This window comes from Pipra filicauda, unplaced genomic scaffold, assembly GCF_003945595.2.
Source record: "Pipra filicauda isolate LSUMZ 115617 unplaced genomic scaffold, ASM394559v2 scaffold173_size1550139_pilon, whole genome shotgun sequence".
In the NCBI taxonomy this organism is placed as follows: domain Eukaryota; kingdom Metazoa; phylum Chordata; class Aves; order Passeriformes; family Pipridae; genus Pipra; species Pipra filicauda.
In genome coordinates this window covers 298968-321532 of record NW_024104251.1, presented here as the reverse complement: position 1 = coordinate 321532, position 22565 = coordinate 298968, and the positions used below count along the sequence as shown (strand labels likewise).

General features: G+C 45.6%; 2 protein-coding genes across 4 annotated transcripts in view; both read left to right on the top strand.

Moving 5' to 3' along the window:
- Positions 1-216: 216 nt before the first annotated feature.
- SLC18A3 (solute carrier family 18 member A3) lies at positions 217-2894 on the top strand. Its single transcript, XM_027720660.2, has one exon. It carries the CDS (start codon positions 639-641, stop codon positions 2223-2225), a length of 1587 nt encoding a protein of 528 aa, XP_027576461.1. The 5' UTR covers positions 217-638; the 3' UTR covers positions 2226-2894.
- A 732-nt stretch (positions 2895-3626) lies between these two features.
- CHAT (choline O-acetyltransferase) overlaps positions 3627-22565 on the top strand; it is a 32897-nt gene continuing 13958 nt past the window's right edge. The window contains exons 1-9 of one of the 3 annotated variants that reach the window (XM_039379729.1): positions 3627-3729; positions 7365-7509; positions 8790-8885; positions 9432-9623; positions 11739-11857; positions 13285-13338; positions 15963-16143; positions 17149-17326; positions 21661-21830. In XM_039379729.1, the coding sequence (XP_039235663.1) occupies positions 7447-7509; positions 8790-8885; positions 9432-9623; positions 11739-11857; positions 13285-13338; positions 15963-16143; positions 17149-17326; positions 21661-21830 (1053 nt within the window). In that variant the 5' untranslated portion in view covers positions 3627-3729; positions 7365-7446. Of the gene's footprint in view, positions 3730-4329; positions 4492-7364; positions 7510-8789; positions 8886-9431; positions 9624-11738; positions 11858-13284; positions 13339-15962; positions 16144-17148; positions 17327-21660; positions 21831-22565 lie in introns of those variants that run through there. The other 2 variants (XM_039379728.1, XM_027720681.2) reach the window with 2 other exon arrangements.

The following is a 22565-nucleotide window of genomic DNA, read 5'->3' as shown; positions in this document are numbered from 1 at the left end:
GGCCCAGCCGGTAGTCGCCGACGTCCGCCGGCTGGCCGGGCTCCGGACCGCCCGCCGAGGCAGCGGCGGCACAGGGCCGAGAGCACCCGGGACCGCTGCCCGCAGCACCGGTGGGCGCACGTCGGAGCCAGCCCGCTGCCACCCAGGCCCCGGGGGGAAGCGATGGAGAGAAGGCTCCGGGAGGTTGCAGGAGAGCCGGAGGCGCGTCCAGCGGCCCCCTGACACCCACGGCCATCCCCGCCGTCGGGCCGGCGAGAGTTGCCGTCGGGCCCCGGCTTCGGTGCCGCCGCCCCCCCGTCCCCCCAGGCACACCCCCGGGGGGGAAGGTCCCGGCGGCACCCCCTCCCCGCAGGCCCCCGGCTGTGTCCGGCGCGGTGCAGCGGGGCGGGGCGCGGAGGGCGGGCGGCGGGGCCGGCGCGGTGGCGGGGGCGGGTGGGGTTTCCGTGCGCGGCGCTTATTAGTGTGGTGATGGAGGACCGGCCCCTCGGAGCCGCCTCGCAGCGGCGGCGCGGGCTGGCGGCAGCCGCCGGGAGGTGAGCGGCGGCGGCGGCTCGGGCGGAGGAGGCGGAGGAGGCGGCGGGGCCGCCCCTGCCGTGCCCCATGCGGGCGGCGGGGCGGCGGCGGCGGCGCTGAGGGCGATGTCGGAGGCGGGAGGCGCGGGCGGGGCGCGGGCCGCCGTGGAGCGGCTCTCGGAGGCGGTGGGCGAGCGGCGGCGGCAACTGGGCACCGCCATGGGGGAGGCGCGGCGGCAGCGGCGGCTGCTGCTGATGGTGGTGTGCGTGGCGCTGCTGCTGGACAACATGCTCTACATGGTCATCGTGCCCATCATCCCCGACTACATCGCGGCCATGCGTGGCGGCGGGGGCGCCGCCGGCCCGTCCGCGCCCGCGGGGGGCAACGGGAGCGGCGGCGGCAACCGGAGCCTCCTGCCGGCGCGGTACCCGCCGGCCACGGGAGGCAACGAGGACGTGCAGATCGGGGTGCTCTTCGCCTCCAAAGCCATGCTGCAGCTGCTGGTGAACCCCCTCAGCGGCACCCTCATCGACCGCGTGGGCTACGAGGTGCCGCTGCTGGCCGGGCTGGCCGTCATGTTCCTCTCCACCGCCACCTTCGCCTTTGCCGAGAACTACGCGACGCTGTTCGCGGCGCGCAGCCTGCAGGGGCTGGGATCGGCCTTCGCGGACACCGCCGGCATCGCCCTCATCGCCGACCGCTACGCCGAGGAGCCGGCGCGGAGCCGCGCCCTGGGCACGGCGCTGGCCTGCATCTCCTTCGGCAGCCTGGCCGCACCCCCCTTCGGCGGCGTCCTCTACGAGTTCGCCGGCAAGCGGGTGCCCTTCCTGGTGCTGGCCTGCGTCTGCCTCCTCGACGGGCTGCTGCTGCTGGCCCTGGCACCGCCCGGCGCCACCGGGGCACGGGCCAACATGCCTGTCGGCACCCCCATCCACCGCCTCATGGTCGACCCCTACATCGCCGTGGTGGCAGGGGCCCTGGCCACCTGCAACATTCCCCTGGCCTTCTTGGAGCCCACCATCGCCAACTGGATGAAGGATTCCATGGGGGCCAGCGAGTGGGAGGTGGGCCTCACCTGGCTGCCCGCCTTCTTCCCCCACGTGCTGGGCGTCTACGTCACCGTCCGGCTGGCTGCTGCGTACCCCCACCTTCAGTGGTTCTACGGGGCCCTGGGCATGGCCATCATCGGCGCCAGCTCCTGCTTGGTGCCAGCCTGCAGGAATTTCGGGCAGGTCATCATTCCCCTCTGTGGCATCTGCTTCGGCATCGCCCTGGTGGACACAGCCCTGCTGCCCACCCTGGCTTTCCTGGTGGACGTGCGCCACGTCTCTGTCTACGGCAGCGTCTACGCCATTGCAGACATCTCCTACTCGGTGGCGTACGCCCTGGGGCCCATCGTGGCTGGCCAGATTGTGCACACCATGGGCTTTGCACAGCTCAACCTGGGTATGGGGCTCGCCAATGTGCTTTATGCCCCCGTCCTCCTCTTTCTCAAAAACGTCTGCCAAATGAAACCCTCTCACTCTGAGAGGAACATCCTCCTTGAGGAAGGACCTAAGGGACTCTATGACACCATCAAAATGGAGGAGCGCAAAGGCAAAGGCAAAAGCCTGCAGCTAGCGGGTGAGATGGATGAGAATGGCATGGACTCATACCACAGGGACCTGAAAGGGGTGTCTGAGGAGGACTCATCGGACTATGAGTACAGTTAGATTTCCCCCATGCAGCCCAGCCCCACGAGCAAGGAAGGACATGTGGAGGAGAGAGAGGGAAAGGGGGGGATGACAGTGTTACTGCATTATGTTTCTGTACTGATGTGCAATATATACAGTTTAACCTTTGTCATGATGTAATGGCTTTCTTCTAGATTTATTTTTAATTGGTATTTCTTTCAGCATTCTGGCAAAGTGGAGGGGTTGGGGAATGGGGGGACAATACTGAAGAAAGTTATCGGAGTAATCATTGCCATAAATCTGAGGGGATCCTTCCAAAAAACCCGCCAAAAAGAAAACAAAAAACTCATCAGCCTTTTAGCTGGGGTATAATTGTGCAGAGTGTCCTCAAGCTGAAACTGTGTGTGACATACTGTATATCTCTGTAAAAAATACAAGAAAAGCAAAAAAAGTATGTGTAAAATTTCAAATGGCTTATTCAGGGACTTAAGAAATCTTGTGTACATATACTCAGACTTTCAGTTGGTTTCATATATTTAAGAGCAACAACTGTCACACTGTCACATTTTATTCTTCCTTGAGAATAAACTGAAGTATTGTACTTTTTTTTCTCTCTTGTGCTGCTCTCCAGTAAGTGCAATATGCTGTATTATGTTGAAGTCCAAATTACAAGAATAATACAATCTGAATAAATGGAATTGAAGGGGATCGATTGTCTTTTGTTTTGTTGTTGAGGGCTGCTTGAGGGAGGGAGCTGGTTGTGCTCGTTGTAACCCCTGTGGTAACAATTCCCCATAGCATCTATCGCAGTAGCTACCAAAATTGCACAGAAGAGGACCCCAATACAAAATGTTCTCATTCATTCTTCACAACATATCAGGTCTCAGCAAACAACATCGCACTGCAAACACGCTACCGATTGCCTAAAAACAGCTCCTTGTATTCTTATGCGAATTTAATTTAATGCCCACAATGATGAATTTCAATTTTTGAGTATTTAAAAAATTACATGACCAGCAGTTAAGAGACACAATACTAGAAAATGCCTTTCGTGGTGTTAACGCTGCCCCAATTGCAACGTGTCTGCCTGGGTTGACAGGGATTAAACAAAACAAAAGATGGGTGAAGTACTTCATTCAAACATTTACAAAAAGTGGAAACCTTCGATCTAACCACAACGCAACCAGACTGCATAGTTTTCCTTGCAAATTTCTGTTGATATGAAATAAAATCGTTTATTTTAATACCTAGTTTATTAGGAAACAAAATAAATTACTTGTAATCTCAAGAGAGAAAGAAAAAATTTACAAACGGCCACAGCGCCTGCTTAAGGGCTCCCACCCGTCCCTGGGGATCCGGGCGCCGCGAGGGACCCGCGGACTCACGGCCGGTGGGTTTTCCTGGGCTGCGCGGGACGCGCGGCCCCGCAGCTCCTGCCGGAGCGGGCGAGTCGCTGCTTACGCGGCGCAAAACTCATGAAAACAGCACGACGGCTCTTTGGCACAGGGGTTTGGCGAAGGAGCGATGGCCTCCGCGGTGGGAGGTGAGCCTCGCTTCCCTAAACCGCAGCCGCTTCTTTGCGGTAAGCGGCCACAGCGGTGCCGCCTCCGGTCCGCCGCCCGCGCTCCCGCTACTGCTGCCGGCCCCGGCGCAGCTCCCGCAGAGCCCGGACCCCTCCCGGCACCGCTGCCGCCCCGTCGCAGCTTCCACCCCTCCCGGCCCTGGTGCCGGCAGCCCACCGGCAGTGCCGCCCGCCCCTGTGCGGCCGCGGAGCCTTCAGGAGCCGCAGATGCCCCGCGGCGACACTGCTCGGCAATTGCGACAACCCCCGTGGCAACGCGGGTCAGCGAGCGCAGTGACCCCTCGCAGTCCCCTCGCGGACCCCTTTTCCCCGCCGCACAGGGAGCCTCTCGGCTGACCCCGACGGCGGTGAGAGCACGGGCGAGCCCGGCCCTGCCCGGCTCCCCCCGCCCCCCTCACGGGACACGGCGGGCACGGGGCGAGCTGGCGCCGGTGCAACCGGCGGGCACAGCCTCCCGCACGGGCGGAACAGGCGCGGGGGCAGCGCAGCCACCAACGCCTGTTGCGCGCAGCGGGAGGGGCGGGTAGGGTAGGGCAGGGCAGGGCAGGGCAGGGCCGGGCGGCGCGGGGCGGGGAGGAGCCAGGCAGCGGCGGAGACGAGCCGCCCTCCGCACGCCCCCGCCCAGAGGGGACCTGGCCGCGGAGGAGGCGGCGGTACCTTGGACAGAGCCGCCGCGACTCGAGAGCCCGCCCGGCAGCCGCTCCGGAGCGCCCCGACGAGCAGGTACGGGCGGGCGGGCTGCGCGCCCCGCGCCTCCCGCTGCTCCGACGGCGCGGATGCAGGCGCCGGGAGAGCCAGGGGCTTGGGAGCGGGGAAAGGGGGCGGCGGGTCCCCCGGAGCGGAGCCGAGCGGGCTCCCCTTGCCGAACTCCGCGGCTCTGGCGGCACCCACGGGGCCGCTTCGTTGCCGCCGCCCGCGTGTCCCGCCGCGACGGGCGGTTTGGGAGGGAAGGGGCGCCCCTGGGACTAAGGCTCGGGAAGGGCTCGGGACGCGCTGGCAACCTCCGGCGGAGCGTGGGCGCTCCCCGACGGGTCCAGACCTGCTCGCAGGGAGCTCACGGCCGGCGACAGGGCGGCTCCTGGCTCCTCTCGCAATGTCAGCGGCTGCAGCAGCGCGCACTTCACAGTTGTATTCCTGATAACGCAGACATCCCTCTTAACTGTAAGCAGAGATTCCTGAGAACTTGAAGCTTATTCTCCTGATAACACTGAGAGTGAGGATGACTAGATAGACGGGGGCTGAGTGTATTGCCCAACAATGCTGTATACTGCAAGCTGCCTCCCGAGTCCACAATGAATGGAGAACTCAACTATAAGCACATGGGCTTATTTCAGTCCTCCTCTGCTATCTGCTAGCAGAGAGATCAGTGCCTTTTGTTGTGGATTTGAGTTGCTGCTTTGAGCTGTGGGGAAGGCCACCCGCTCCTCAACCTGCTGTGACTCGCAGCCCCCCTGCTAAGCCTCTCACTCCAGCCCTCCAGCTAAGCCAGCTGTAAATAAAAACAGCTAGGATTATTTTATATTTTTTTTGCCTAATAACTTTGACAATGTGCCTCACAGCCTTCTAGTGAGCAACTTTGAAGTTATCTTGAATTTCTGCAGGATTTTCTCCTGTGTCAGTTTTCTTGTCCTTTATTAGGCAAATACAAAATTGTGTGTGATGTTAAGCTGTCACCACTTGAACCAGAGACAAAGCCTCCGTTCATCCCCATGCCAGAGAAAAGCACAGTGCAGGCTACCACCTCCAAACTCCTTATCACACTGTTTTTACAGATATGTGGATCGGGTCTGTTGGTAGTAGCATTTCCCACAGACACAGTACAGATTTGTAGCAGGTGTGACGCCATATCGCAGTTTGACAAAAAACATAAGGAAAGAAAGAACAAAAGTCCCAATGAGAAGAATACCTGCAGGATTTTCCCTTTAAGGGAGTACAGTTTTAGGGGCTCTAAAGACAAAATGGCTGCTCTGTATTTGAACACAGGTGGGGAGCCAGTCTATAAACAACTGGGCAAGCCACAGTCTTCCAAGAGTTACAGGACACGACCATTATTTGAAGTGCTTTGACCCTGTGTTGCTAGGAATGGAGTGCAGGGCTAAGTGAGACCAGTGCAGCACACGAGAGGGAGCGAAGCAGCACAGTGTGTTAATGTGGCCACTCCATGAGGGAAATCGTCTCTCACCTGGGTTGAAATTGTGAGCAGATGACGGATCAACACGAGTTTGCTGTGTGGCTCATTGCAGGGCCCCGGGGACATCTCTCAACCTTATACAACCTATTTCACAGCACATGGCTCCACTGAAAGCCATTGCAGGACAGGATCGACACCAGGTGTCAGCGACCACATACACATTGGCAGAGCTGGAATAGCCAAGCCAATCCTCAGGAGACGAATAATGCACAGCCATCTCTGCCCATTGCTAAGCAGAACTCTTCATCTCACTTTCTTACACTGTAGGATTTTTAACCAAATTGTTTTTCAAAGCTGTTTTAGAAATATCTCAAGTGTCCTGAATGTATAGTCCCAAGGATTACAGAAAGGAAAGTATTTTCTACATAGTCAACACGTGTTGTATTTCACATACACACAGTGGAAAGTAATTAAATAAATCCAAAAAACCTGTAATCCATCAAGATCTGACTGAACACAAAGAACTTGCTCTGCTTTAGCTGCATTTAGTACTATCATAATTGAATGACAATTGCTTGGTGTGGGCACTGTTATGTCAGAAGAAATACGTGCGTCATATAGCTTATTTTTGTATAGAAAAGCAGTAAGATGCATCTTTAGAAAACAAAACCAGGATAAGCACAATACCAGAGAGACACCAGTGGAAGTATTTGCTCTGTCACAGATTACTTTTGTGACTTTTGGCAGGTTAAGCCATCTCCCTGGATAGTTACATGCTATTTGAGAAGACTGCTGTATGAAGCACAGTGTATGCCACTGCTGCCAGTCCTCTCACAGCCAGCCTGCCAGCTTAGGCAGGCTCATGGGGTCCCCCAGCCCACATCTTCACCCCAAAGCACGGGCACCCACTGAGCTTCTAGGTTGCAGGGGGCAAAGGCACATCTCCATCAAGCTCCTTTCTACAGCTTTTACGTCTTCTAGCACAGCAGTTCACTGTATCCATGGAACCGTGCAGTGACAAATACATTTAAACACTGTGGTGCTTTCATATAAAATGGTAGATAGAAAAATGCAGCCTCACTATTACCTGTGTCAACATAAGTACATTCAAAGAAAAGCCACCTCTTTCCTCCAGCTAACATATAACAGTCATACAACAGTGCACGGATCACGCCACAATAAATTGCAAAGTAAATTACAGTGACAAAATAAACCATGCTGAGAAGGCACCTTTTATGAGCATCAGATAGTTCTGAATATATAAATTTATAGCAAAATGAGACAAACAATGTCAGAGCAATCTCCACAGGGCTCAGTTTAGCTACTTTTGACTGTTGTACTTGTATTTCTCTTCAGTTTTGCATTCTGAAGCTTCTGCGTATGCTTGCGCAGGGAATACTCCCCTCATACATTTTGGTTATAAATAATGGGTACTGACAGGACTTTAAATCTTTTCTATTTCCAGAACTGAGGCGTGAGGCTCCATAAGTGCCCCCAAGTGGCTTCAATTTCTGCCCTCAACAAAAGATACCAAAAGAAATGCAGAAATGCCTGACCTAGAAAAAAACACGCAGAAGAAAGAGAAAGATACATGCAGTAAAGATGAGACAGTAAGTGACTGTTTCGGGAAAACAAAAAGAAAAACAAAAAGAAGAGACTTAACAACTTTTAATACTGTAAATTAACGTAAATTGATATAATAATTGTAACCCAAGCTCTGTTCCAGAGCCTATTTCTTCATTTCAGGGAACACTTCTCATATCCAAATACTCTCTTTCTCTCAACATCCTATGAAGAATTCCAGTAAGTGAAATATTATTATACAACAGCAGATGCATTGCTACCAAGTCAGGGATGGCATGTAATTATTTTTTAATAGTACAGAACTATCAAACTATCACATATGATTCATTTTAAAGCTGCTTTAGGAGATGCCAGATGTGTATGCCTTTAAGAAGTCAACCCCTTGAGTTTAAAGCTTTTTTTCCTAAGCAGAGTCATGAACTGTTCAGTAACCTTATCCAGAAAGGTAAGGCTGAAGCCAGGTATCAAAAAGAAATACTGTTTAGCACATCTGTTTCCATTGACCAAGAAATCAATGACAGAAGAAACATGTCTTGACTAAACATAGCTTGAAACTGTAGAATTGCCATTCTCTTATTTCTGAGATCCAGGGTGCATTACAGGCTAAATTGGATTTGCATTTCCATTAATAACAGGTAATCCTATGACACTTCTTACGAATATCTAAAATCTTCAGTTTCTAGATAGGGAAGCGTAATGCAGCACTGACTTTTCTGTGGATGTCAAAAGGCAGAGCTGGTATTTGAGCTCAGAGGACAGTGAGTCCCTGCCTACTGTTCAGACCATTTTCTCCACCCCCTCCCTCCCTGCATGCACTAGCAGAGAAGTCTGCAGCTAGATTTGCTCTAAGCAGCAGGTGGAACAAGGTGACTGCTAGTCCTTTCTTCCAACCAAAATGACACTCTGGTCCTGCAATCCTGTGAAAATCAATGTCTGTTACACCAAGATGCAGTAAAAAAAAGGTGAAATTTGCCTACTTTAGCAGATAGGCAAAAATCTAATTAGAAAAATAAACCCTCCAAAAGTTTATGGCCTACACCAATCACTAATGGCCAAGCATAGCTGCATTAGATGCTCATTTCTCAAGTGGGAGACACAGCCACCTCCCTGAGGAGCCATGCTTAGAGCATCACAGCCTTTTGCAATTTCCCAGTCTTTTATGAATTATCTCCTTGTTTGATTTTCCTACTGCCCCCATATCTGCTCTGGCTTTTATATTACTAATTACACTTCACTTGGTTAGTTCTACATTAAAAAACAAAGGAAGCTTAATTGCATGAGTAGCATGATACTCTTTTCTTCCCAGATACTGTTGCTCCAAAACAGGATGAGGAAAAGGAAGTATAAACAGAAATGCTTTATCAAGCCATCTAGGGGTGTTCCAGACAGACTGACAGCAAAGGTTTGCCAGGGTAAAACACGGGTTTATTGAGGACTGTACATAGTCAGTACTAATAAACAGGAAGAGCAGTGTGTTTTCTATTTCTGTAGCTTTATAACCACTCATTTTATCAATCAGACAAGTATTATCCCATGGTTTTACTAATCACAAGCTAAATGTACTTCTTTACTAATGAAATACCTTTTATTCAGGCATTATATTACTATGCTGTCATGTATTTGCAGATTTCCTAGAGCCTAGCTGAGACTATATGCTTGCACCATGACTCGTCGTCCTACGATTTCTAGAATTTTTAACAAGGAATATTATCCTTGGTAGTTTTCCACTACTCCCCTAGTCTATCCATTCGAAAGCTTTCAAATAGAGTTACTGGAGAGTACATTTGCAGTAATCAGGCCCTCAGCTGCTAAAACAGAATACATCAATTAAAAAACGGATGCAATATATTAATCAGCAACAAAAGAAAAAAAAAAGAAATAAAAAAGGGGACAGATTAGGAACAAGTAGAATTACTTGCTTATACATATATATTTTTTTAATGACTAGGCAGTGCCAAAACTTCCAGTTCCACCACTGCAACAGACCTTAGGCATGTACCTACAGTGCATGAAACACTTGGTGCCAGAGGAGCAATTTAAGAAGACCAAGGTCATAGTGGAGCAGTTTGGAATTCCAGGAGGCCTGGGAGAATCCTTGCAGAAAATGCTTGAGGAAAGAAGGGAAAAGACGATGAACTGGGTAAGCAAATACAGATGAGAAAAATAATTGCTGTGTTGGATGATGCTCGTTTACAAGCTCTTTCTGTTCTTCTATATGGAATCACTGTTTTCTTTCAGCTGGTCAATGCAAACAGGGGTCACATCAGATTCTGACAAGGGGAATGAATATTTCCAACATACTAGGCTAGATTTTTCAAATTATGTCAAAATCTGTATCATTATTATGTTTTCAGATCAACAGTTTGTTGGCATCAATGAGGACATTCATTCACCTCAGGTACATGCACAGAGGTGTCAGCAAGACCTGTAGGAAGCACTATATTACATCACTTTTGGACGTAATTTCTTCCTTTCCCTTTAATAACAGGATTTAGATTTTTTTATTGAAATGAAAAATGCTTTCTGATAGGGCTATAAAAAGTGCCTTGCATACACATCTACCCAAAGCTCTGATCCACTCAAATTGTTCTGGAATGGAATACTTCAGGATAGGAATTACTCTCTTAAAACTGAACTATTATTTGCCATTCACCGTGACACTATACCAATGTATTTACCCTGAAGTATTTACTTTGTCAAATACACACATACATGTATACATGTATATCTGTCACATAGACCATGCTGAGACCTCAGCCTTTTAAAAAGTCCAGCTTTCTACTTCCCAAGACAGGAAAATTAAATAAGCCGTAACTGAAGTAGATTTTATCACTCCACAAAGTTACAGTTCACCCTACCTGCATTGACTGTGTGGCAGCTGAAAACAAGAACTTTATTGAAGTCTTTCCATCCCAGCAAGGAAAATGGTTTCATGGATCAGTGAAATCCTGCAGGCTTGCTACTCATGTCAGTGAATTGTGGTTCTCCCTGTACTTTTCAGTTGTGTGACGCACAAGAAAACTCCATCAAATTGCTGCTATAATCAGAGAAAAAAGCCTACAGTACTGGCAGTGCTTTTATTTTTAATACAGTGCTTCACTTCTGAATGAAATGCTGCCCAATCTTGTTTTGTTACTTTGATCATAGAACTTCATGGCTTTGGTGTCTAAGATAACCATCATTTAATGTTCCTGATAGCAAACAGTGTTCCACGAAACAGCTGCTCATTTAACCACTTATAGCATGAAAACTACAGAGGAAGGATACGTAAACATTTTCTGAAAATATGTCAATTTTAAATACTGGTTATTAAAATGAAATACCTGATGCTTAACATAAATCAGAAATTGTTTTATTCAGAATTTAACTTGCCAGGAGTATAGTTCTAGTATGTTCTCCTGAAGACTCCAGAGATTGTAGGGGAAGCATCTGTTCTAACAGCAATGAAATATCTCAGAGGAAAACTTTTTCAACTGATGCATGCATTTGTAATTATTTTTGCATAATTTCGTTGTTGTTTATAGTTACCATATGCAAAGCCTGCCCGCTCAAAAAGACCATTTGATCATTTTATGAAAGCCTCCATTTTCCAAATAATGATTTATGTCTGCTCAGACATAAATGAATGCAGTTACTGTACATCTGTGTTTTCAATAAAAATGGTTAGAAATTTAGTAAGTGTGTCTGGGTCAAGCACCAGCAATCTGTATTTGTGTCAGTGGACACAGAGGATTCTCCAGGGGCCTGATCCACATGCCAGTATCTGCAGGACCAAACCATCAGGCTTGGGAAATTCTTTTCCTGCTCTGTCTTGCTACAGGACAGTATCAGTAGAGCATCTTGGCATCACTGACAAATATTTGAAGCCCCTTGAGGAAAGCCATCACCAGTAAAACACTGTCCCATCTCTTAAACATCTCCTAATCACTATGCAAGAGTTAACATGTTGTACTCAAGCATTTTTGGGTTGTAGAGAGAAACAAACAACGAAATACCCAAAGCACCACGATATGGAGCTTGTTTACTTCTTAATGGAACACACTGTAAATTGCCATTGATTGAGAAATAGGATTATGGAATTGTGGCTGACTGCAGCTGAGCTGAGGTCGCGGAGCCCAGGCTGAAAATGCTCAGCAGCTCCATTAATCAGAGCCCATGCCTGACACCAGGAGCACCAAGCACTGTCCCCTCACCCCCGGGCTGCCTTTCCACGTGCTGTTTTGTAGCTTTAAGATTTCGTGTCCCCTTCCCTTAGGTGTTTAACTACTGGCTGGATGACATGTACCTCAACAACCGGCTAGCTCTTCCAGTCAATTCCAGCCCAGCAATTATCTTTGCTCGTCAGTATTTCAAGGATGTAAATGACCAGCTGAGGTAATGTACTACGACTTTGCAGCTTTTGCTAAATGAAAGGATATTTTAAATGTACTGCTTTTGCAAAAAGACAATCAACTTTCATTAAAAAATAAGGGCTGTAGCCATTAAATGATTTCCTACTAGGCCTGCTGACTGAGGGCAGTGTTTCTGGGGTTACTCATGCTAATGTTCAGAAAGGAAAATGTCATTACTATTACATTTATTGCATAAAAAAAATGCCATGAGATTTATATTTTTAAGGAATATTTGCAAAGCTTTTTATTCTATGTAATCCGAGTAAACCACTTTGTGAGGAAAAAAATAAATACTAATTCCTGCCATATAGTTTGAAGGAAAATAATCTTTAACATGCCATCACTATGACTCGTAGCCACCCGGCAAACTGAAAAGGCCACGTTGGCATTACATTATCCCTTTCAGACGCCCAAAAGGGCACCAGAAACACAGGGGATCTAAGAATAAGAATTCAGAAATCATTTTTCCCCAAGAACACTGCTTCCTTCTGGCTCATAATTCCCAGCCCTGAACTGATCCTTCTCCTTTGAGCTACTGTGGGCAATTACTATCATTTAAAAAGAGAAAAGGTAAGCACGTAGCCAAGCACAGAATATACCTCTCCAGACACCCTTAAAACAGGATTCCATTCTTCAGCCTTTGCCAAAACGTTTCCTCCTTTTAAAACAGCAAAACGAACCAAATCTACCTTCATATAGTGCAATTTTCCTCTTTGCTTTTAGCACTCTCTAGCTGCTCATTACTGAAATAATTAACTGCATGTGAATTTATGCTATTATAAAACAGCCAGAACCTTGAAACCAATATGCATTATTTTAACATTTTGTGTAGACAGCTAATGCATCTTTTTACTCTAGTTTAAACATAACTATAAATGCTTCCATTCATTACTGACTAAATTTATTGTGCACAGAGCTTTCAAAAAACCTCCACTTTGCATTTTCTAATGCACGTGCTTTAACAAGGAAATATTTTTCTCAGAGCCTTCCATTCTGACACAGTGCAAATGGACAATGTCAGGAAATAATACACCTGCCCTCAGCTCTGCAAAAAGAATATCTGCTTAGGACAGGAAGTACTCTAATAAATTGGACAGCTTATGAGTATTGATATTGAAACCCATGTAAAGGATTCTATTAAATATTCAGCCTCTGCTCCCATTCTCTAAATAAATGCTTTCAGGCTTCCTCCTGTGGTCTGTTTAACCATTTGAAGGGACTGTCTCTAGGATTTCATATTTCTCTAGTCATGAATTACTTTAGGTTTTGGGTGGGGGCAGGGAACTCTTCTTGCCAAGCCAGAAGACTTTCTCCCCTTATGCTGTGTCATCAATCACTCCTCTGTCTCAGAAACAGCCCAGTGTTGCCCAATGACAAAAGACTGATGTCACTTCTATCTGCCACTTGCAGGTTTGCCGCTAATCTCATTTCAGGAGTGCAAGACTACAAAGCTTTACTGGACACGTAAGTAGCTTGGAAGGAGAGCTGCTGCTTGAGTACCCACAGGGCTTCTGATTCAAAGGTGCTCTCACTACATAATTGGGCTGTATTGCACTCCTCCATCACTTGGAAGGGCTGGGGTTCCAGCATGCTTCGGGGAAGGGCTTCAGCAACTTTTTATGCACTTTATGCCTTTTTACTGCAATGTAACAGGTTGAAGAGGGATCCTTTTTGATGGCAGGTAGTCATCAGTCTAGCAGGCACAGTGCGACCCAAAAGGACAGGCACAATCTGTCTAACAGAGTTGCCGAGAACACCAGAGGAAGTCTGTGCTCTCCACACCCAAAGGGCACCAGCAGTGTGGGTACAAACCCTGCACACCTTTGCTGGCACCCTCTACCTGCCAGGGCGCTGCACCCCCTCCACGTCCTGCACTCTGCATTTAGAACCAATCCTCCCTCCCCACAGAGAAATAACACATTTAGGGGAAGGAAGCCTCACCACAGACAGGCTGGCTCAGTAGCTAGTCAAAGTAAGTTACTTATGCAATTGTTACTTTCTGTATATAAATACTGGGGAAATACAAGATTCTTCAAGTCATGTATGAAGTAACTCATAACAAAATATTTACATAGCAATTCTTAGCCTCACTTAGTATGTTCCAAGTTTACTACTGAAACCACTGCTCCCTGAAGAATAGGAACAGTGGACAGCCAAGCACAACAGAGACCACACCATAGTAGAGAACAAAAAATATGCTTTAACCAATTCTTATTTGGATGAGGAATTCAAACAATAAAGTTCCTGTCATCTATGAATAAGATAAAAGAAAGAAATAAGCTGTTTGATGTTTCACTTGAAAAGTCTGACAGCTACTCAGAAAGAATAGAAGAGCTACTTATTTAAGAACATGTGCTTTAGTCCAAGATATGCCATGCAACTGCATACACCAGCACTGGTGTGCTGTGAGGTACTATTGCATACCGCTGGAGTTGCATCTTTATATGACAGCATCTGAGATGAGATAAAGGAACCACATTGCTCAAACAAAGGATAATTTAAATTCTTACCTATTTTGACCTCACTACTCTAGAGCCAAAGACTCCTGTGATCAGATTTGCTTGTCTTAAATCAATAGCCACTGAAATCCTCACTACTGTATCCTCATTTGTTATTACTGTTTGCTTGTCTCTGTGTAACTATGAGGACACCATAATTGTAACATTTTCAGTTCCTTGTTGTTAAGGACTTGTACCAGCAAGTGTACTGCTATCTTCTCTTGGATCATCCCACATGCAGATGTACAATATTTAAGCCCAAACCCAAGTGTTTAGCTTTAACTGTGCAGATATTCCATGCAGTTTTGTCAGGACTAAGTATTTCAAACAAAGGCTACCTTGCTGATATAAAATAGTTGTAGGATCTTACACAGACATATAAATCAGTACAAGATTTTCTGGCGCCATCAGTTGGAGTTAATAACACCTTTCTTAACTGCTATAAGTAGATTGTCTTCTATATAATCTACCATGCTATCCCACTATTTTCTATTTTGATAGATTCTCTTTAAAGTGTTGTTAAGTATAAAGGGATTTCTGCATTATGCAAAATGTGGGAGAACACCACTAACCCTGTTTTGCTGATAAGGAACAAAAATATTAAGCACCTTTATGAGGAAATAAACAATACAGAAAGTTTGAAAACTGGGAACTAAAGTGCATACCCCTGGTTCAGAACTCCAACAGTTCTAAAGACACGGTTAAACAAGATAAACTAGCATAAGACATTACCCCTTATCAGCTGTATGACAGTAACCTTCCTTGCTTGCTTCTTTGCCTTTGCCCCTCTCTGTAAACTGGAAGTTTAGTCCTCTTTTTCTGAGGGAAAGCCTCTGCACCACAAGATCATCTTCCTCCTGTGGTCTCTGCAGCCTCCCTCAACCAACAGAACCATTATTTCCTGCTGCAGCATCAGTGGGGTATTTTACAAAGCATAATCATAATTGTGATATCACTTTTTTTTTTTTTATGGCCACTAAAGAAGCCTTTTAGAAGTTGTTTTCAAATGCCTTCCAATCAAAAAGGAATAGGTTTTCAGTGCATATTACCCCATAGGTGTAAGTAAGAATTAGCACAAAATCAAGGATCTGTGGAAAACAGAAATTCCCTCCATATTGCCCAAGTGATTCCTGTTCATCAAGCAAGGTCCTCTCACACACTCTCTTAACAACTCTGCACAGCACAGGGCCACTGTGATTTGCAGGGAATTTCATCAGTACCTTTCTTCAAGGTGCTACTTCTTTTTCAGCTGTTCTGCTGACTTCTGTCCTGCCAAGTTTCCGGAATCCCATCTAGGCAGGCTTCCTACGTGCATTCCAAAGCTGCTTGTGACCTGCTATTCTTTCCATTGCCACTAGATGATAATGCAATTGCTTAATGAATATGCATGAAGCTGCCAGGAATGATGTATTTAACTTTGGTATGGGAATTCATCTATTTCCCTTATACTGTAATCTCATTTTATTATTCAATTTGTGTTATACCTGATCTAATTGTAACAGAACAAAGGACAGATTAGATTTCTTTTCCCTTCTGTCTCTCTCTCCCCTCTTTTCCTCTTGCTTTGTTTTTCTCCTTCTTTTTCTACAGCCATGCTTTACCTGCTGATTTTTCTCGTGGACAGCTGTCTGGTCATCCTCTCTGTATGAAGCAATACTATGGACTCTTTTCTTCCTATCGCCTTCCAGGACCTACCAAAGATACCCTTGTGGCCCAGAAAAGCAATGTAATGCCAGAACCAGAACACATCATTGTTGCTTGTAACAATCAGGTAAAAGAGTTTCTTTTTTTTTACCTTTCTATATTTCTTAATTTGCTTAAATTCACTCCAGAAGAGCCTAATCTAATCTCTGTTCAGAAATGCAATTAGCATGCTACGTATGAGCTCGCTTCTTACCAAGCATTTGCAGTCAATATTTCCAAAAGATGCTTCTGCAGCATTTTTGTCCCTGGCCCACATTATGTTCCAAGAACAGCGATGCAGAAAGTAGGAATGTGGCAGAATTCATTTGCTCTCTCTTTCAAACAAAAATGTTTAATACGCGGAGATGAAACCGCAGAGAAAAAGTATCTGCTTAGAGAGCATTTGCTGGAAATGCGCTTCTCTGGGCAGTCAAGTATTGGCACACAATATAATGGCATATATATCACCCTGATATATATGTGCATGGCATATACACCCTGTAGGGGGGCCTAAGCTGTGCCTGAAGAAGTTAGCACAGGTGCACACAGAAATACTGAAGCATTACAGTGAATCTGCCCCAACCAGTAATTGCCAGTGAGCAGCAGAGTATATCAGCTGGGCAGAGTATCTTATAGCCCAGCCTGACTATTTGCAGCACTGGAGTCATGCCTGCAGGCCCTCTTGGAATGAAGGGGTAGATTCCAGTAGTCCCTTTTCCAGGAAGTCCCATTCTTCACCCCAAAAGGAAGTTCTCTCAATTGTCTAGGTTATTTTTAAACAAATAGTACCATGAAAATTATTTCCATATTTTCTGGTTTTATCTCTTCAGGTTTTTTTAAGCTTATTCAAATGGCATATTTTTATTTGAGTCCAATACACAATGGAAGTCTTCTGTAGCAACTGGTATTCCATTGGTGTTAAAACACAGGAGGGGTGAGCCCTGGGCCAGTCCCCAGCAGTTTTGTGCTCCACTGCCTCCAGGCCTGGCTCTCCAGGCAGGACTTCAGCATCTCAACACCTACCCAGGCCACAGCAAAATGTTGGACCACAAAGGGTCTGACTGTTTTTCTGACTTCTGTCATTTTTTTGCAGTTCTTTGTTTTGGATGTTGTCATTAATTTCCGTCGCCTCAGTGAGGGAGATCTTTTCACTCAGTTACAAAAGATAGCCAAAATGGCAGAGAACGAAGAGGAAATGCTGCCTCCAATTGGCCTGCTGACAACAGATGGAAGAACAGAGTGGGCAGAGGCCAGAACGATCCTTATGAAAGGTTAGCAGCCACAACCCCAGCTTTCTCTTCTTCATCATCTTCCTCCTCTTCCTCCTCACCATCACTGCCTTGCTTTGCTGGAAGTGAACGTCACAGCAAATATAGGACTGAATGTGCAACATTCCTGCTGAATTTTTGCAGCAGCAGGAAACTCAATATGTGTAAGTGCTCAGATGTGTGTTACCAGGGAGTAGCAGACACGGCTTGACCCTTTGGCTGTGTATGTTTATGTGTTAATGCCATGTAAAAACTCTCACTCCATTCTCTGTTTTTCATCGCATAAATTACATTACATCAGATTTTGTGATTTGTCTCTTTCTTCATATCCATTTTGTACCAGTAGGAATGAGGCATTCTCTTCGCTTTTGGCAACTGTCAGACATTTTTGATCTTATCTAAAAAAGGCATCTACAAATTAAGCACCTATTGAGTCTAGCTGTGTACTCACTCTAGCCAGTGGAGAAGGTACCACAGCAGATGCAACCAAATCTTAAGTAAGTATGTAGGAAAGACAACACCAGTTATTATCTGGGGACATTTCTCTCTCTCTTCCAACACACAGCATTTAGTTGTCTCAGATTCTGGACTTGAATGTCAACCTTTGAAACAGTAGAAAATAAAGGGTGGGGTTAGTGATCTTTTATTACATCATACCTAATGTATTTTACCAAGAAGCTAAGTGAAGTAAACACCCTCTTTTTGCCATTTTACATACCTGAAGTATTCACTTTTCCCTCCTGAAGATACCGTTAACTCATCTCTTCATCTCCAGTTCAGCAATGCTACAGAAAATATTGCTGTTTTACCAATGCCCTGGAATATAGAAGAGTTGCCAATAGTCTCAAAGTATGTTTACCATCCCAAGGAAGGTTTCCCTTCACTTGTTCAAGTGTTATCTGTGCTTATAAAAACTTAGTATAGATAAACACACACAGATAGAGTCCTGGCCATTATTTCAGCAATATTACGTAACACCGGTCTCATCTTTAGCCCTTCCTCTTCTCTTCCTTCCTTATTTTAATGAAAATTGAGGTAATTATTTGTTTGCATGTCATGCTTCTAAATAAAACAGTGAATGCCTTGAAACCTGCCAAAAAATCACCTTTTAAACCATCAGAAGAAAAACAAAATCAACAAAAACTAGTAGAACCATCTCTAAAGTGTTTTTAGATGGCCTGGCATTTGCTGAAATATTCATTTTAATCAGGAAGCAAACCAACTCAGTTATAGAGCTGAAAAAAAAACAAATTCTGCACTAGCAAATATCACCACATAGCACCACACAGAGCCTTCTCTAATCTAAGTAGGAATCCCATTCTGGACCACTGATATTAGCACAGCTCCTCTATACAGGTGAATGCGTTGCTGTTACACATGGATACAAGATCATGAACAGCCCTGCATAACTAACAGAGGAAGAGAAAACCTGTGAAGCAATGTGAACTGAAAGGGGTCACTCCACAGCTGCTCTGTTCTGGGCAGGCCAAGAGAGGATGCTTTGAGACTGAGAAGACCTATACAGTGCTTTACAGAGGCTGTGAAGGAGATATATCCATGAGCCTGCACGGACCTGAAAATAGATGATAGGTCTTTTAGGTGAGAAGATTTCAAAGATATTGTAATAATCCCAGCCATCACTGATTTATAAACACACTCAGCATTGTAACTGTCTTCAGGATGCAGAACCAACTCACCCTTCCTAAGTAAAGGAGTGAATGCTTACTGCTATAAGGGCTGCAGTCCCATGCATACTGTATCTGAATTTGATTCAGTACTGTCTTTTCTTTTTTAAAACTAAAACCAAAAAACCCAACTAACCAACAGCTGAGTGGCCAATTCAATGCAACTGTGCATTAGAAAGGCAGAAGGACAAGAAAAGTCTTGCAGGGCCTTAGGCTTGTTCTCACACTTCTCTGTTTCAGCTCTTGTCATGGTTCATGAGTTCTTGTGCAATTTATCGCCTGCTTCACAGGATAATTTTTTCAGTGTTTGATCAGCTCTCTAGACATGTCTGTTTCCTTCTGTAAGGCCATCTTTCCCCTACTTTTCTGTTTCTAGCAGAGCTTAATTTTATTCACTCTAATACCTACACTCCAGATACCCTGAAGCCATATGTCAGATAAGGGCTTCGTATCTGTCAAAGACGTGTGGGTAGCAGCCACAATGAAATATATATATATAAACCTATCAAACAACGTAAAGCAGAATGCTGAGCAAGCTGGGAACGGTTTGTAAATCACTATCCAAGCAGTTTTTCCTCGAAGGTGCCTGTCTGCAAACACCAGAAGCTGATGTATACCAGGCAACTTCCATTCACAAGGATCTTTTCAGCCTTTGCATCAACATACCCAGACCATCAATGAAAAAAATTCCACAATTACAGACAGCCCTGCAATGGGAGATACTGAAAGAGCTTTACAGTCAAGAGGACAGGGACGTCTTCTTCCTTATGAAGTTTATGAATGCTTTTGAAGACACTCCATACGGACACCAGTGTTTCACATGTAGGGTGATCATTGGCAGAAACCTCAACATGCCCCATCACATGCAATCTCCTGGCTCAAGTGTTTGTAGGAGCTGGCAGGCACTCCAGGTGCCTTCCCTAGGACTCTGCTTCTGTGGGCAAGGGAAGACAACAATCAGCACTCCACCAGGTCCCCACGCAGCCTGGAAGGAGCCAGGCTGACCATCCCTGCCACTTGGTGCCATGGCTGCTAATGTCCCCTCACAGGAGCTGCCAAACAGCAACAGACAGTACCTTACCATAACCTGCAAAAGGCCTCGGCTCCCCCTCTCCCTTCTCAGTCACTGCTATCACTTTGCTTCTCCTTCTCCTGACACCTTTTAAATTTCTTGCATATTTGAGCTCTTTTTTACTACAAAGCATCTAGAGAATGAACCTGGATGATAACAAGCATCTGTTATTTTTCTAGCTCCTCACTAACCAACATTACTCCTTCTGGGAAGGTGCATTTTTTCTTACTTTGAAAAATGCTGTTCTTTCAGAGGATCAATCTACTTTCCACGTGTGCAAACCTTAAAAACATGCACATATTGAAATGGCTCCACGTATTTCAAATGCAAATCAGAATTAATTTAAAATATTTTTCCATTCTTTCAGCTGAAATCATCTCCTGAATTGAGCACAGACTTGTTGAACTCAGCACAGACTTGAAAGAAGTTTTGATCAATCTGAATTCATATCTCTAGTTAAGAACATCCTGAAACAAAAATCATTTACACCAAAATTTAGCAAAACCAGTAGATGAAAGCTGATCTGTTAAGAATGGAAGGAATTCTAAGCTGGCATTCGAAAGCCCTTTTTTCATTGATCTTGTTAACAACCATTTAACAGCAATTAATAATGTTATATGCTTTTAAATAAAACAAGTTCTTGTTATATGTTCCACACTTTTATCCTTTCAATTAAGAGCTGTATTAAGCGCTCACAATCAGAAATTTCCTATGCTTCAAACTGGTCCTCAGATGCAAACAAACCCTTAAACTTCATAATAATATTTGAGTTAGATAAAGAATCTGAGAAAAAAATCCACATAAATACACCACGAATAAGGAGGAACACGCTGAGGACAAGGCAAAAATAGTCTTAGTAGTCCAACTCTATAAGCAAGGATAAGGAAAATAAACAGAAAGAGATCCAGGAAAAGCTCATTTTATTCAGCAGTACACTAGTGACAGGAGGGAAGTGGAATGTGACAACCCATGGCTTTGGCAAAATCATGTTCAAAAACTAAACCTCACAACCTCATCCCCAGATATTTTCCTCATGTGATAGGCAATATATAGGCAATATAACCTAATGACCAGGGACAGGAGAGAGTAGAGGGTTTTAATACAATAACACAAAAACAATATGAGCCCTGCTGTAGGGTTTCAATGGGAGAACAGCACAAAACCAGTACAAGCCCTGCTGTTCCAGAGCAGAATACTGCAGCAATAGCGTGAGCTCTGAAATTTTCTATTTTCCACCTGTCCTCTCTGTAACTGTTATATATAAAATAAGTAAGCATTGCTGGCTTTAAGAGTAAAATAGATCCATTTTGTAATATAATTACTTCAGGAAATGAAAGGCAGAGAAAGAAAGTGGATATTATTGAATCATACAAAAGATACACAGAGATATTACAAAAGTTAACACATGAATTAATGCCTTGGTATAATGTTTCCTTGCACTGAGATGATCTGCTGTGGAGAGAGCTCTGCAAACACCAGCTCACTGCAGATCTCTGACGCTGTCCAAGGCAGCAGGGCTCCCCAGCCAGTTCTGCACTTAAAGGTAAGAGGATGTGAACATCTCCCTCTTTTATCCCCAGACTCTACTAACCGGGACTCCCTTGACATGATTGAACGGTGCATATGCCTGGTGTGCCTGGACAGCCCCAGTGGGGTGGAACTCAATGACACAAACATGGCATTGCAACTGCTGCACGGAGGAGGCTACCATAGGAACGGGGCCAATCGCTGGTATGACAAACCTATGCAGGTAAAAACCTTACAGTGCACCACGATGTTAACTGCACGTGGCAAAGGACTCCCATTGCCTTGTGGTAGGGACCACTTAGAGTCAAGTGGGAGAAAGAGGGGGAGGTGGTGTCAGCATCTGGCCAGGCAGGGTTGGTGTGAGCAAGGCTGTTCCTTACAGGGCAGGGGAGGCAGACTGGCTGCCTTGCTGGCAGAGTCAGGGCATTCTCCAACACAAAGGCACTTCCACGTTTTCTGAAGCTGCCCTTTGCACTTGAGGGGGTAAGACAGACATAGGGGTAGGTAGACATCTGATATAAAAATGAAAGCAGAATGCAATTTTATTACACTCAATCAAATGAAATAAAAATGCTGGCCTAGCATCCCAGAGCGAAAAAGAAAAGCATGATATTTTTCCTCTGTTTTCTCTTCTTACAGGTTTTCCTGACATCCTAGAAATAGTACAATTTAGCATGTGTTTAAGTCCTCACTTAACAGATTGTTTACTCATTTAATGACATCCTTGTTGAGACTTTCTTGGAAGTATTGACATCTCCAACCTTTTTCCCAGTCAGATTTTGATTGTCATATTTGAAAATGTCTCACTGTTATTTTCACACTTTGCAATAGACCCAGGGTGAAGCAATGTATTAATCTCCAACTGTCAACAATGTTGACACCTCATGAAAAATTGAAAAAAACCCCTGACTGATACATGGCTTGCGTAATGCTTGTTGCTCTTGCCATATCTAAGAAC